General features: G+C 32.3%; 1 protein-coding gene across 7 annotated transcripts in view; it reads right to left on the bottom strand.

Annotated features, from left to right (window-relative positions):
• Positions 1 to 15,449, bottom strand: part of LOC139502865 (alpha-1,6-mannosylglycoprotein 6-beta-N-acetylglucosaminyltransferase A-like) — a 71,743-nt gene that overhangs the window by 38,977 nt on the left and 17,317 nt on the right. For 4 of the 7 annotated variants that reach the window (XM_071292498.1, XM_071292500.1, XM_071292499.1 and 1 more), the window contains exons 2-5: positions 10,324 to 10,501; positions 4,913 to 5,012; positions 1,323 to 1,493; positions 158 to 208 (exon numbers count right to left, since the gene is read on the bottom strand). In XM_071292498.1, coding sequence (XP_071148599.1) covers positions 158 to 208; positions 1,323 to 1,493; positions 4,913 to 5,012; positions 10,324 to 10,470 — 469 coding nt within the window. In that variant the 5' untranslated portion in view covers positions 10,471 to 10,501. The remainder of the gene's footprint in view (positions 1 to 157; positions 209 to 1,322; positions 1,494 to 4,912; positions 5,013 to 10,323; positions 10,502 to 15,449) is intronic. The other 3 variants (XM_071292502.1, XM_071292504.1, XM_071292505.1) reach the window with 1 other exon arrangement.

Genomic DNA, 15,449 nt, shown 5'->3' with positions numbered 1-15,449 from the left:
TCATTCAAAATAGGCTATTGTTAGTAACCTTGTTTCTCTTAAGTGTTATGAAGATTGAAATTGATTTAAAACCAACATAAAACATAACAAAAAACTTTGTAAATTGTCTCTATAGTAAAGAAAGCAAAGTCCAAAATATGTAACAAGTGAGCATTACCAAATCCTAAGGCAAGCCTAATTCTGCCAAAAAGCCAGCTACCTATTCCCTCTGAAAACATCAATTCACAATCATTTATATATATTTATATGCTACTTTCTATTCAAGTTTTTTTTCAACTCATGCATATACTTTTTAAATGCACACAAAGAATACTTTAGCAAATAAAATAAAAGAACAGGATTAACAGTGCACTATACATGTACATGCTATATCACACATAAAATAGTTATGAGGGAACATGTGATCAAAATTCCAAAAGAAGATGAAATGAAGGTACTGTGGATTCATAGTTATTCAGGGGATACATGTACCAATTTTTAATGATTTTGTGTGTTTAGCCTGCTTTAAGGAAATAAAAAATTTAATTGTTCCACTAAATATTAATTTTTTATAGGCTTGTATACAAATATTTGGGAACCTAGAAAATTAAATATAGATTTATATATATATATATGCACCACAGCAAGTATCACAATCCTTAGGCCAAAAAAATAATACAGTGTAATCTGCCTTATCCGACACCTGAGTATTCCAACATTCTGCTTTAACCAACAAATTTTTATGGTACTAAATTATACCTATCCTTTCAGAACAAACCTGAGTTTTCCGACACCCTGTTTAATCCAACATTTTTTTCTGGTCCCCCAGTATGTCAGATTAGACAAGTTACACTGGAAATGTGTTTCCACTAACCCTACCTACCTTAATGTTTAGTGCCTAATAGGCATAGGGCGAATTACATTGCAATGTAATGCATTATATTACAATTACTTTGACAAAACCAATGCATTAAATTACAATTACAAGCATTTATCAAAGTAATGCATTAAACTACAATTACTTTTGCAAAGAAATGCATTGAATTACACATTACATTTGTAAATGTTATTACTGCCTACCCAAACACATTGAATGCAATTTTGAAACAAGCATTGTTAAAGTCAGACTGATTCCCTAGTAGTAATCATGACCTAAATAATAAAATTATATTGCACACATACCTACAAACACCATTTTGTTTAGCACGCTAGCGGAAACACATGTATTCTTTTGTTTTTGCCTTATTATAATATATATATTAGGTAATAATTTTAATGTGGCAACCACTAGCAGTGCAGAACCTAAACTTTATATTTCCTTCATACTAAAACCTTGTAATTACCTTCTGCATTAATGATGCCTTTAGCTGGATTGACATTATTATTTAGATGTTGTGATGAATTAGATGACAAGGCAAACAATCCCCCCAATTTGGTGATGTTAACTTTAGCTTCTAGATGATCTATTCTGTCCAACATGCTTTCCAGTAATACAGCTATAGTCTTCTTCAGATCTGTAAAATTAATACATCAACTTTTGTATTTGTATTTGTGTTGTATGTTTCTCAGTAAACTTCTACAGATCTTCAAAATTATGTATCATTAAAATTTTCTTCAGACCTGTAAAATTACATATATATATATCATTAAAATCTGCTTCTGTAAAGTTCAATTTTTCTATTTGTGGGCACACTTTGAGGAAACCTGTAGGTACCATCTCTAGACAGGCATTAGAATGGAACCCCCAAGGACATCGGAGACCGGGAAGACCATTAATTTCACAGCTGAAGAAGATCAAGACACAAGGAGCTGGAGGAAATTGGATATACCTGGAGCGAAGCAAAAAGGATAGCCCAAAATAGAGTTTAAGATGGAAAGCGACTGTAGCAGCTCTATGTTCCACAAGAAACGAAGAGGATTAAGTCAATCTCTAATTCTAAATCTCAATGCAGAAATGCAAGTTAGTGTGGTGTCAAAGATTGCTTACGAGAAAATACTTGATTAAAATGTATTTTAGATAGAACATGTAGAACAAGTGTATAATTTTCTTCATTCAGTTCACACACCAGTTTATTTCTTATTTAACAACCATAATATTCAGATTATTACCAGGGGTAAATATAAACAGGATATGTTTTCCCATAATATCTATATTCAATATTTTCAATAACATCTTTAGACACAAACTCCAATAACAGTAAAATCTTGTTAAAAACCAGAAACCATGAGAACTTTTTAAAGTTATTCAGTCAAGTATATAATCAAAATTGTTCATTTAAAATATTTTCACTACTAAACCGAATTCAAAACTACTATACAGAAATCTTGTAAATAAAAAAGGTTATTAACTATACGCTGATAGAATTACATTTGTTGTTAGCCATACAAAACATCTACATAATGAACTTTAAACATTCACATAAAATAAAACTGATCATGTTTAGATTTGAACTTATCATTTAAGTATGCTTATATTTTCATGATTTTATTAAGAACTTCTAAATTTTTCTATAATCAATTTGAGTTGACTAAATCTTTAACAGATTTGGAAGTCTGATGTTCTTTTTTCATTTATTCTACATTTTGTTATGGTTTATAGTTATTCATATGTTTCATTGGCAATCATACAACATAACCTTATTGCTAGTGGTTGTTTATGATTATTGTCTATCATAATTGTTTTAAATAATGCCATAAGCTTCAATCTAATATTTGGTGATATTCAGATAACTAAGTTGCTTAAGGTGGTACCCAACACTTTCACTAAAATTAATTTGGCTCGTTAAATTTTCAAAAAAAATTGACAAAGTATTGACTTTGACCCTTAAACAAAAATGTAAAAATTTTCAAAAATTTTGAACCAACCATTTTATCAGAAAAAATTACACTGGGTATATAGCAGTTTGACAAACACCAATTTATTTAGATCACCAAGAAGCTTAATATTCCCTTTACAACACAACGTAATTAAAACGTTTAGCTGACTTAACAGAGTTATCTCCCTGTAGTGTAAGGTACAACCTTAACTGTACTATGGATTCATTATTATTCGTTGTATATCAATTTTCCTAGGTTTCATGGGTACAGATGAACCACAAATTCAAATGTTCAACGAATGTCATATTTTCAATAGGCTTTGTATACGGATATTGGCTAAACCACGAAATCAAGTATTCATGAATATGCAAGTTTTTTAAGCAATCCACGAAAATTGATACCCACAAAAATAAATGAATCCACAGTATTCTATTTTTCTTTGCTAATTGTTGAATAGTTGTCTCATTGGCAATCACAATACATTTCTCTATGATTCTAGTTAAGGTTTTACTCATTGCTGAAGGCAGTACAATGACCTTTCGCTTTTTAACATCCTCATCCTTTGGTCTTCAGTGGATAGTGTGGATTCATTTATTCTAGTGGATACCAACTTTCATGGATTGCAGGAAATTTGTATTTTTGTAGTTTTGTTGGAGTCTGCATTTTTTCTTTTTCTTTGTTGAACATTTAAATTCTTGGCCCAAGATTATCCACCAAATCCATGGAAATTGGTTTCACAGAAAATGCCAGAAATTTAAACTAGAGGCTCTAAAGAGCCTGTGTCGCTCACCTTGGTCTATGTGAATATTAAAGGAAGCAGATGGATTCATGACAAAATTGTGTTTTGGTGATGGTGATGTGTTTGTACATCTACTTTACTGAACATTCTTGCTGCTTAAAATTATCTCTATCTATAATGAACTTGGACCATTAGTTTCAGTGGAAAATGTTAGTAAAAATTTACAAATTTTATGAAAATTGTTAAAAATTTACTATAAAGAACAATAACTCCTAAGGGGGTCAATTGACCATTTCTGTCATGTTGACTTATTTGTAAATCTTACTTTGCTGAACATTATTGTTGTTTACAGTTTATCTCTTTCAATAATAATATTCAAGATAATGACCAAAAACAGCAAAATTTCCTTAAAACTAACAATTCAGGGTCAGCAACCCAACAACGGGTTGTCCAATTCATCTAAAAATTTCAGAGCAGATAAATGTTGACCTGATAAACAATTTTACCCCATGTCAGATTTGCTCTAAATGCTTTGGGTTTTGAGTTATAAGCCAAAAACTGATTTTACCCCATGTTCTATTTTTAGCCATGGCAGCCATCTTGGTTGGATGGCCGGGTCACCGGACACATTTTTCAAACTACTAACCCAAAAAATGATTGTGGCCAAGTTTGGATTAATTTGGCCCAGTAGTAAGTTTCAGAGGAGAAGATTTTTGTAAAATATTACTAAGATTTACGAAAAATGGTTAAAAATTGACTATAAAGGGCAATAACTCCTAAAGGGGTCAACTGACCATTTCAGTCATGTTGACTTATTTGTAAATTTTACTTTGCTGAACATTATTGCTGTTTACTGTTTATCTCTATCTATAATAATATTCAAGATAATAACCAAAAACAGCAAAATTTCCTTAAAATTACTAATTCAGGGGCAGCAACCCAACAACGGGTTATCCAATTCATCTGAAAATTTCAGGGCAGATAGATCTTCACCTGTTTAACAATTCTACTCCATGTCAGATTTGCTCTAAATGCTTTGGTTTTTGAGTTATAGGCCAAAAACTGCATTTTACCCCTATGTTCTATTTTTAGCCATGGCGGCCATCTTGGATGGTTGGCCGGGTCACCGGACACATTTTTTAAACTAGATACCCAAATGATGATTGTGGCCAAGTTTGGTTTAATTTGGCCCAGTAGTTTCAGAGGAGAAGATTTTTGTAAAAGTTAACGCCGACGACGGACGCCGACGCCGGACGCCAAGTGATGAGAAAAGCTCACTTGGCCTTTTAGGCCAGGTGAGCTAAAAAAATGACAGTATTTGTCATATATTGGAAATCAAACCTCATCTATTAATTTTCAAAGCATAAGTTAACAAACCATAAGCTGTAAATCTGCCAGCATACGGACCATCTACAATGTCAGAGTTCTCCCTGGCGAGTGCTCGCACATAATTCTCACTTAGTCGAATGATTTCAGCCTAAAAGTAAACAACAATAACTATTCAGTATACTGCTAACTTTTCTCAACTTTTGCAATGAACATGATGTAGAGATATACACAAATATTGTAAAGAAAATTTGGTTTTGGTTAAAGACTACAGGGTATAAAATAACATGAGAAACATGACAGGTACCAAATGTGGAGCTGGATCTGCCTTCGGGATCACCTGATATCAACCCCTGTTGTGTTGGGGTTTGTGTTGCCTTTTGTATTCTATATTTAGGTTTCTGTCCTTCTGTTTATCTTTTCATTATTTTTTTTTGGTTATTTGCCATGGCATTGTCAGTTGTTTTTTTGAATTATGAGATATCCCAGTAATATCTTTCGCCTCTCTTTTAACATGTTTAAAGAGTAAACAATTACTTTAAGAGATCAAAACCATTATTGGATTATTGTTTATAGTGGCAAATATTTCATGCTTTTCAAAGGACAATTATTGGATGTGATATCACTCTAAATAGCAAGCCTGTATCATGTAACCTATATATGTGTAATATATAAGGACATATAACTCGGTGTCAATCAATCTACATAAACAGCTTTCAATATAAAAATTCCCTAACATAAGCAATTTTAAACTGTATAAACATGTTTGTACTCCGAGTTAATTATCCTGTGTGTATTTGATCCCAATAAACAAGATAAATATTTTACTGCAATACCGTAACAGATGGTAGGAATTTTATAACAGATTCATTAGAGTGCTATATAGCTTTAAACTGTTCATAGCAGATATTTGTTAATACATGAATATATTGTATTTATCCATAAACCATCATAAGATATATTAATAAATAATTCACTTAAATATTCCAAATTGTGAACAAGTTTTGGTCTGATTGTCTTCTTTTATAGCATGTTGTTGGTATGCTTCATTTTCACATTCGACTTAGCTGTTTAGGATTGAGAGCTGTATAGGGTATCATTTAAAATTTATAAATCAGCAATTAAATACATTCAAAACTTCTTATCTACCGTAAAAGTAATTTGGTCTCCATTGAGAGTTATCTCATTGGGAATTATACCACATCTTTTATTCTTATTTTAATCTTTAGGTCTAAATCATTGGTTCAGTGTAATAGGTTCAATAAACCAAAATCATTTTAACTTGGTAAACCAACTTGTTTCATTTTGCATCAATTTAATCAGCTGATAATTTTTATAACAACTGAATGTTGATGTTTAACACCACTTTCAGATGGGAATCAGTGGCTAATTTGTCTAGTCTTTCAACCCTGAGGTTGTGAGTTAGAACCTTGGGGCTTTACATCCTATCTCAATTCACTAAGATGGTTAGTTTTCCTGCCAAAGGACACTCATGGTTAATTCACTGACCACCATGGTATACATATATATAGCCAAAAGTCTTGATGAAAGTGATATTAAAACACTATAAGAATCAATCTGTCCATCTCAACTTTCTGACAGCACTTTTAGCTATATCACAGCTTTCAATTTTATTGATGAAATAAGATAGAGGCCTGAGAGAGAAGCACCAACCTCTGACAGGAATACTTGCCATCCTTATCAATTTAAAGCTTTTTATTAAAATGGTTTACAAATGCATGTGTATCGATACCATTTAGAAGAAAAGAAACTGTAACTTAGAGCCGATAGAGGGCAGGTGGTCTTCAGATGCAGATTTCGAAGGCACACCATATGCATTTCCTTCCTAAATATAATATATTTAGTAATACTAAAATCACAGACAACTTTGTGTCAAAATAGAGTTTACTAATTTTAATTCCCAGGAGCTCCCCCACCTCCTTACATCAAATCCTAAGCTTGGGTTGGTCATTAAGACATTATAAATCACATACCTTAAGGTAACACGATACCGAATGGCATATCTCCCGATTTCCAAACTTTTTGGCACACGTGTTCTTTGAATTGAGTTACATCGGAATATGTAATAAAAAATGGGGGTCACCATTTTTGTTTTCTTGGTATTTTCATAGGAAAACGTCAATTTTGGCGACAAATTTACCTAGGTATATAGGGGAAATGCCTTTTTTTCGGCTTAACTTTTTAGATTTTCCAATGGATGGCTATATTCTTATATACGGAGAAAAACAAAAAACTAACATAATATCCAGAATTGCATACTGAATCCATACACGTATAGAAACTCATATGTCACCATCCTTGTATTTGAGATAAATGGCTTCAAAGTTGATTGATACCATTAGAATTGGACCGAAAACGTGTGACGTTATTGAATACAGAATGTAACGTTACGGTATTACTACTCAGAGATATTGAAAACAAAATATGTGTCGGGATCTGAATGGTGTTTATTTTCATTTTTATTTCCGCTGTCGGGTTTCGTTAATTTCCTAGTAATGAAATACACAATTCTGCTGATATAATTTATTTCGTTCTGCACCTGGAAATTTCACTCACATGAATTAACATTAATCTCGTCTGATTTTCATAACGAGCATATACTTGAAACTTGCTTGAACTGGTTGGTTCCACGTGAATCATGCATAAATCAGGTACACGTTGAATTCACGTAAATTTTCAAAATAAGATTATTAAAAAATTTAATTAAAATCATGAAAAATACCTTCATATTTTTGTAAAGTTCACGTGAAAATAACATGAAAAATTTCACGTGGGATTCATTTGAATTACTGAGTTTTTAACTCCATCATTTTTAAAAGACAATGGTGGTGTCGTTGCTTCATCCATGCAGAAATAGAGTACTTTAAAAATTTGATTCAGTTAACAGTTTTATAATTGATCGGTTTTTATAGTTTTATAATTGATCGGTTTTTGATGGTTCTTTAACGTTCAGTGGCAAATAGTTCATGCATGTTCGGGACGATACAATACAATTTTGAAAACAGTTGTTAATAAAAGACACATTTGATGCACCAGTCAAAAAAGGTTTAAAATTCTGTTAGTTGTGAATATTATGAGGGGAAATAATGATCCTGATAAAATGCACATTCTAAAAATAAAATAACAAAACTCAAGAAAAAATTCAAAACTTAAAAGTCCCTTATCAAATGACGAAATCATAAGCTCAAATACATTAAAAGAATGATAGATAAACAGCCGTCATATTCTTGACTTGCTACACACATTGGTTTAGCGTGGTGTAAATGTGTGAGTTGACTGCTCAACAAGTCGGACAAACCTTGCAAACTGTATGCAAAATTTCACAGTGTCATTTGTGGAAAATTATTTACAAACAAATCTTGAGATCATATATGCATTCTTTATAAGTGAGACAAACTACAAATGCGAAATATAAAATTTTCAGCTTGAAATTCCACATGTAGGAGATGTAAGCCGGAGTCTGCGTGCCTTTTATATTTTATCAAAACGCCTAATCCAGCAACCTGTCATGAACAAAAAATAAAGAAAATCCAGACGATATGCGCACTTTTAATATGTGTAGTAACACCAGGTACATAATTTAAACCTGAAGCAAAAAGACTGTAAACCCTATATACACCAAGTGCGGGATTGACGGTAGAACGGACGCGGAGAAAAAAAGCATTCTATAATAATTCCGAGTACATTTTCTCCAGAAGAACAAAAGTTTTAGGACTAAAACACATATGTACTAGGAGACTGAAATGTTACTGTGATAATTATACTTTCCAATTTAGGGGGCCAACGTTTACTAAATTTACAAATTAGAAATAAAAAGATGCTCGTCCAATTACCATTAGTCAAAATTTGCTTGGTGTCTTTGGTTTTGATGTCGTTAAATGTCCAGATGTTGCTATCTCATAAATTGCAAATCCCATGTCTCTATTTATCATTCTTTGTACAAATGACATGTTCCATATATTTTTTTGTTTTATTTGTACTTGTACTTTTACAAATAAAGTTTCATGTTACCCCACTTCCATACTTAGCAAGCGGAAACGTAGATATTTCTTTTTGCGTAAATATTCGTAAACTTTGTCGATTTCTTTGAAAAAAATAGAGGCAATGATTTAGATTTTAACAACTGAAGTTTCAAGTGACGGGTGTAAATTGTAGGATTGATTGTTGGTTGCTTAAACGTCCAGTGGCAAATATGTCATGCATGTTCAGGACAAGAACAAGTTAACTTTAATACAATAATAGATAGGTTTTGTAATAGAGGCGATCCGGGAAGATGGTTGAGAAAATTTGGACTGACACTGGAAAATGAGGGTATATCATGTGAGCAATATGCCACCCATGACCTAAAAAGGCAACTATGTTAATTATCTATCAGTCATTTTGTCTCCGAACTTGTACATGTACATCATTTCCAACTCAAATCACACAAAAATATTTATAGATGCAAGTGGATACTTGGGACTGGCTTTAATCAGACTCTAACGGGACCTGGTTTTATTTTTTTTTAATTTTTGCCGAATCAAGTTCCCATGTATTTCTCAGCCTACGGTAACTTTCTCAGGCCTCATTCTGATGTTGCTGTCTGTCCTGTGTAGACTTGGTCTATAATATTACTAAGCTAGCACTTTATTTTTAAAATGTTTCCGAAACTATATCAGATTTACTCTGTACAGCAATTGAGAATGTTTACACTTGGAACACAGGAAATGTTATTCGGCAAAATAACCAAGTTAAACCACTTTTCTACATTCCAGACTAACAAACTATTTTCTGTATGAGTTTCAAAGTATGTTTGTATTGTGCTTTTTTGCCTTATTCTATCCGTATTCTCATCCAGATAAATTTCCTTTTTCTATTTTGCCCGAGCGGTGTTTTTGACGACCATTTTAACACCAATTAATAGTTGTACAGTTCCCCGTTTTTTTACACATCATCCTAAGTTTCTATAGACAAGATTTCTATTTTCAAAACAAAATTCCATTGGGATACGGCGTGCATCATGAAAAAGTTTTTATTGCAAAAATAAACTAAAAGTAAAATAAAGTGATAAAACTCAGTCTATTTTGCATAAAAACATATATAGATAAATCGTGCAGATGCTTAAATATTAAAGAAACAGAATATGAATTAAAAGTAAAAGTAATTTAAAGTAATACATTTTTAAAGGTTAACAATGAGAAGAAGAATTGCCGGAAAACGATAAAACAATCTATGTCGAAAAGTTAACCGTTACGTATTGCATCAAAACTCTCGGCACTCTGCATCTAGAGAAAGTAACTGTTAAAAATGTCACATAGTTATGATTATCAAAAATATTTTTTCTTTATTATGTAATCACTTTGTGATTGCAGAACCTGCTGCATTGGCTTGTATGTGTGAACGTTATTCGATAACGTCAGGAACGATAACTCGTGGCGTAACGTCATTCGGTATCGTGTTACCTTAAGTAAATCACTTTCTCTAGACTGGTTGATAGTTGTAACTCTGTATAGGGATAAACACCAGAATAAGAACAGGAAACAGGCTGTTACTAACAGCTGGCGACTATTTGGAGCTCGGCCACAAAGTCTCCATATCGTTATAGCCATAATTCTTTTACCAACTTTCGTACCATGATTTCTGCAAATAGAAAAGAAACATCATTCGAAAAAATATTTTTATAACAAAGTCCATAACAGTTTTAACCATACTCTTATAAAAGAATTAAAAAAAAAGAATAGAGTAAAGAGCAAAAAACTTAATGGAGAATAATTGGGTGCTAAAATATAGAGAACAGATCTCATGGATCTAGAGAATAGTTGGGTGCTAAAATATAGAGAACAGATCTCATGGACCTAGAGAAAAGTTGGGTGCTAAAATATAGAGAACAGATCTCATGGATCTAGAGAATAGTTGGGTGCTAAAATATAGAGAACAGATCTCATGGATCTAGAGAATAGTTGGGTGCTAAAATATAGAGAACAGATCTCATGGACCTAGAGAAAAGTTGGGTGCTAAAATATAGAGAACAGATCTCATGGATCTAGAGAATAGTTGGGTGCTAAAATATAGAGAACAGATCTCATGGATCTAGAGAATAGTTGGGTGCTAAAATATAGAGAACAGATCTCATGGACCTAGAGAAAAGTTGGGTGCTAAAATATAGAGAACAGATCTCATGGATCTAGAGAATAGTTGGGTGCTAAAATATAGAGAACAGATCTCATGGATCTAGAGAATAGTTGGGTGCTAAAATATAGAGAACAGATCTCATGGATCTAGAGAATAGTTGGGTGCTAAAATATAGAGAACAGATCTCATGGATCTAGAGAATAGTTGGGTGCTAAAATATAGAGAACAGATCTCATGGATCTAGAGAATAGTTGGGTGCTAAAATATAGAGAACAGATCTCATGGATCTAGAGAATAGTTGGGTGCTAAAATATAGAGAACAGATCTCATGGATCTAGAGAATAGTTGGGTGCTAAAATATAGAGAACAGATCTCATGGATCTAGAGAATAATTGGGTGCTAAAATATAGAGAACAGATCTCATGGATCTAGAGAATAGTTGGGTGCTAAAATATAGAGAACAGATCTCATGGATCTAGAGAATAGTTGGGTGCTAAAATATAGAGAACAGATCTCATGGATCTAGAGAATAGTTGGGTGCTAAAATATAGAGAACAGATCTCATGGATCTAGAGAATAGTTGGGTGCTAAAATATAGAGAACAGATCTCATGGATCTAGAGAATAATTGGGTGCTAAAATATAGAGAACAGATCTCATGGATCTAGAGAATAGTTGGGTGCTAAAATATAGAGAACAGATCTCATGGATCTAGAGAATAGTTGGGTGCTAAAATATAGAGAACAGATCTCATGGATCTAGAGAATAGTTGGGTGCTAAAATATAGAGAACAGATCTCATGGATCTAGAGAATAGTTGGGTGCTAAAATATAGAGAACAGATCTCATGGATCTAGAGAATAGTTGGGTGCTAAAATATAGAGAACAGATCTCATGGATCTAGAGAATAATTGGGTGCTAAAATATAGAGAACAGATCTCATGGATCTAGAGAATAGTTGGGTGCTAAAATATAGAGAACAGATCTCATGGATCTAGAGAATAGTTGGGTGCTAAAATATAGAGAACAGATCTCATGGATCTAGAGAATAGTTGGGTGCTAAAATATAGAGAACAGATCTCATGGATCTAGAGAATAGTTGGGTGCTAAAATATAGAGAACAGATCTCATGGATCTAGAGAATAGTTGGGTGCTAAAATATAGAGAACAGATCTCATGGATCTAGAGAATAATTGGGTGCTAAAATATAGAGAACAGATCTCATGGATCTAGAGAATAGTTGGGTGCTAAAATATAGAGAACAGATCTCATGGATCTAGAGAATAGTTGGGTGCTAAAATATAGAGAACAGATCTCATGGATCTAGAGAATAGTTGGGTGCTAAAATATAGAGAACAGATCTCATGGATCTAGAGAATAGTTGGGTGCTAAAATATAGAGAACAGATCTCATGGATCTAGAGAATAATTGGGTGCTAAAATATAGAGAACAGATCTCATGGATCTAGAGAATAGCTGGGTGCTAAAATATAGAGAACAGATCTCATGGATCTAGAGAATAATTGGGTGCTAAAATATAGAGAACAGATCTCATGGATCTAGAGAATAGTTGGGTGCTAAAATATAGAGAACAGATCTCATGGATCTAGAGAATAGTTGGGTGCTAAAATATAGAGAACAGATCTCATGGATCTAGAGAATAGTTGGGTGCTAAAATATAGAGAACAGATCTCATGGATCTAGAGAATAGTTGGGTGCTAAAATATAGAGAACAGATCTCATGGATCTAGAGAATAGTTGGGTGCTAAAATATAGAGAACAGATCTCATGGATCTAGAGAATAGTTGGGTGCTAAAATATAGAGAACAGATCTCATGGATCTAGAGAATAGTTGGGTGCTAAAATATAGAGAACAAATCTCATGGATCTAGAGAATAGTTGGGTGCTAAAATATAGAGAACAGATCTCATGGATCTAGAGAATAGTTGGGTGCTAATCATGAAATATAATTAAAGAATAGAGAGAAATGGATACAAAAATTTAAGTATACAGAAGTATTGAAGGACATCCCATCCAGACCTAGCTAATACTTACATGTTATGTGGGTTTTCCTTGCATCATTTTCACGAATAATTTCAATTACCAACACATGCATTTACCTTCCTTATAAGGAAGTAAATTAACTAACAATAACTATTCTTTATACTGTGTAAATTTTCACATTATTTTCAGAAAACCATTTCCTGACTTCTGTATATTTGTACAAACCACCAAATTGTTTACTTTGTTTTATTTAAAGTTATATAAACACATTATATGTCACCATGAACTTTAAATCAATTTTTTAAAGCTTTTTTGTTTGAATTATAACACTACAATGTAAATTTGTAATATACAGCATTGAATGTAATGTCATATCTTTTTGTAAATGAGGAAGACCTGTGATTTAAAATTACATAGCTTCTAAAAAAAATATACAAAGAACATCTACATATATGATGTAGAAAGGGATAAAAGGAATAACCCAAAAATGCAATTACATGATTAACTTTTTGTAACCACAGGCCTCACTCTCATTTTTTAAAACTTTTTCTAGACCCAATCGATCAGTATGCAGTTAATTGAAAGAAAACAAATACTTTTCTATGCAAAAAATAATTAATTTTAACCATTGTTAACAACTGAAAAAACTTTATACATCTTGAAAAAACAATAAATCCAGCAAAAATGGATTAAATTAATTCAATTCAATAAATCAAGATGATTTCACTAGATATAACCATGATAACAACAGGTGGTATGAGTGCCAATGAGACAACTCTCCATCCAAGTCATAATTTTTAAAAGGAAACCATTATAGGTTAAAGTATTGTCTTTAACACGAAAACTTGGCTCACACCAAACAGCAAGCTTTAAATAAAAGGGCCCCAAAAATGACTAGTGTAAAACTATCTTTACACTGTGTCCCTCTGTCCTTAAATCCTAGCTAAAACATATACATGTATGTGTATACACGGACAGGTTAAATTATTATACTTAAATAAGCTAAGCCTACCTTCAATAATAGTTAAAAATATAACATGTATATTTATATAAAATTATAGATCGTAATTGAATGAAGAATTGATTACTTACTTACCGGTAGCCATTCCAATTAAATGTAAAATGATATTTTACAAATATAACTGGTGCTTGTTACTCAAACAATATGGTTGGTTATAACTTTATGTGTTATCCAATATGGTCAAAAAGCTTTGACAATGTCATTCAATGTCATTTGTCATTAACTTAAATATTTATGAACAAAATTTAATTGCTGATCTTTATCTAAAATTGCAAAGCACTGCAACTGAGTGCAGGATGATGTCTAAAGGCAATATCAACTATATGTACATGTACATGTACTAAATTTAAGTGAGTGTATGCTAATTTCCATTTTTAAGTTATTGATCATCATATGTCATTGGTTTTGATTTTTTTTAATATCCAGTGGCAAATATTTCATGCATATTCAATCAGATTATAAATTAATCCACAGAAAAGTTGGATGATGGGCATCACACTTGATGTGCTGTTTCTGAAAGAGGATATATACACATTGCATGTATATGAACAACATATAAACATTCTTCAAGTGTCTGTTCCAAGTCAGGACTCTGTATTTCAGTGATTGTTGTTGGTTCATGTCTGTTATATTTGTTTTTCGGTATAGTTTTGTTACAACCTATGTGTAGGCCATTAGTTTTCTCAATTGAATTGTTTCATATTTTTTATGACAGGGACCTGTTATAGTAGTGTATACCATATCCCTTGCAGAAATAAATCCTGACAATTTTCTTAACCAGGATATCTCAAGATTATCCTGGGAAATCCTGAAAATATCCTGTAAAGCATTTAGCCCTTTTCTTAGGGAAAAAGTTGATGGGAGAATTTCAGGAAATGTCAGGACTTTCAAATCAAGCAGCTGTAAACTAGGGGAATTCTCAGGATATCTCAAGACTTTCAAAAATAAATATAATATAGACCAGGATATGTCAGGACTTTTCCTTCAACATTCATCCTACTTTCAGAAACTTTACACTTTCTTCCTGAATGAATAAACTGAAATAAAGTCCTTAATGATTCCTGGTATTGGGACTTAATAAGAAATAATATAATCTGTATCACAAATTCAAATAAAAAATATCTTTGGGACTGAAATTAACTGTTGTTTGTTATTAATTAAATAAGTTTTTTTGGCAAGGATTTGTGAAGGGTGATAGAATAGGGGGAAGAAACAAAAAGTATTTTGTCAAACATTTTTAAAATACCCAAATTATGGTGTTAATTAAAAATATTAAACATATTTTGACAGTTAACTTATTTACACAGTTACTGCTGATCTCCCTGTTCAGGAAGCATAACGACTTACGAGTTTCAGTTTTACAGTATTTCAAAGTCAGAGATTTTTGTGATAAAAACAGCAGGGTGTCCAAGAAAGCTTGTCTGGCATAGTGAG

This window comes from Mytilus edulis, chromosome 14 (assembly GCF_963676685.1).
Source record: "Mytilus edulis chromosome 14, xbMytEdul2.2, whole genome shotgun sequence".
Taxonomy (NCBI): Eukaryota; Metazoa; Mollusca; class Bivalvia; order Mytilida; family Mytilidae; genus Mytilus; species Mytilus edulis.
The sequence above is the reverse complement of the archived record's forward strand: the minus strand, read 5'-3'. Positions and strand labels throughout refer to the sequence as shown.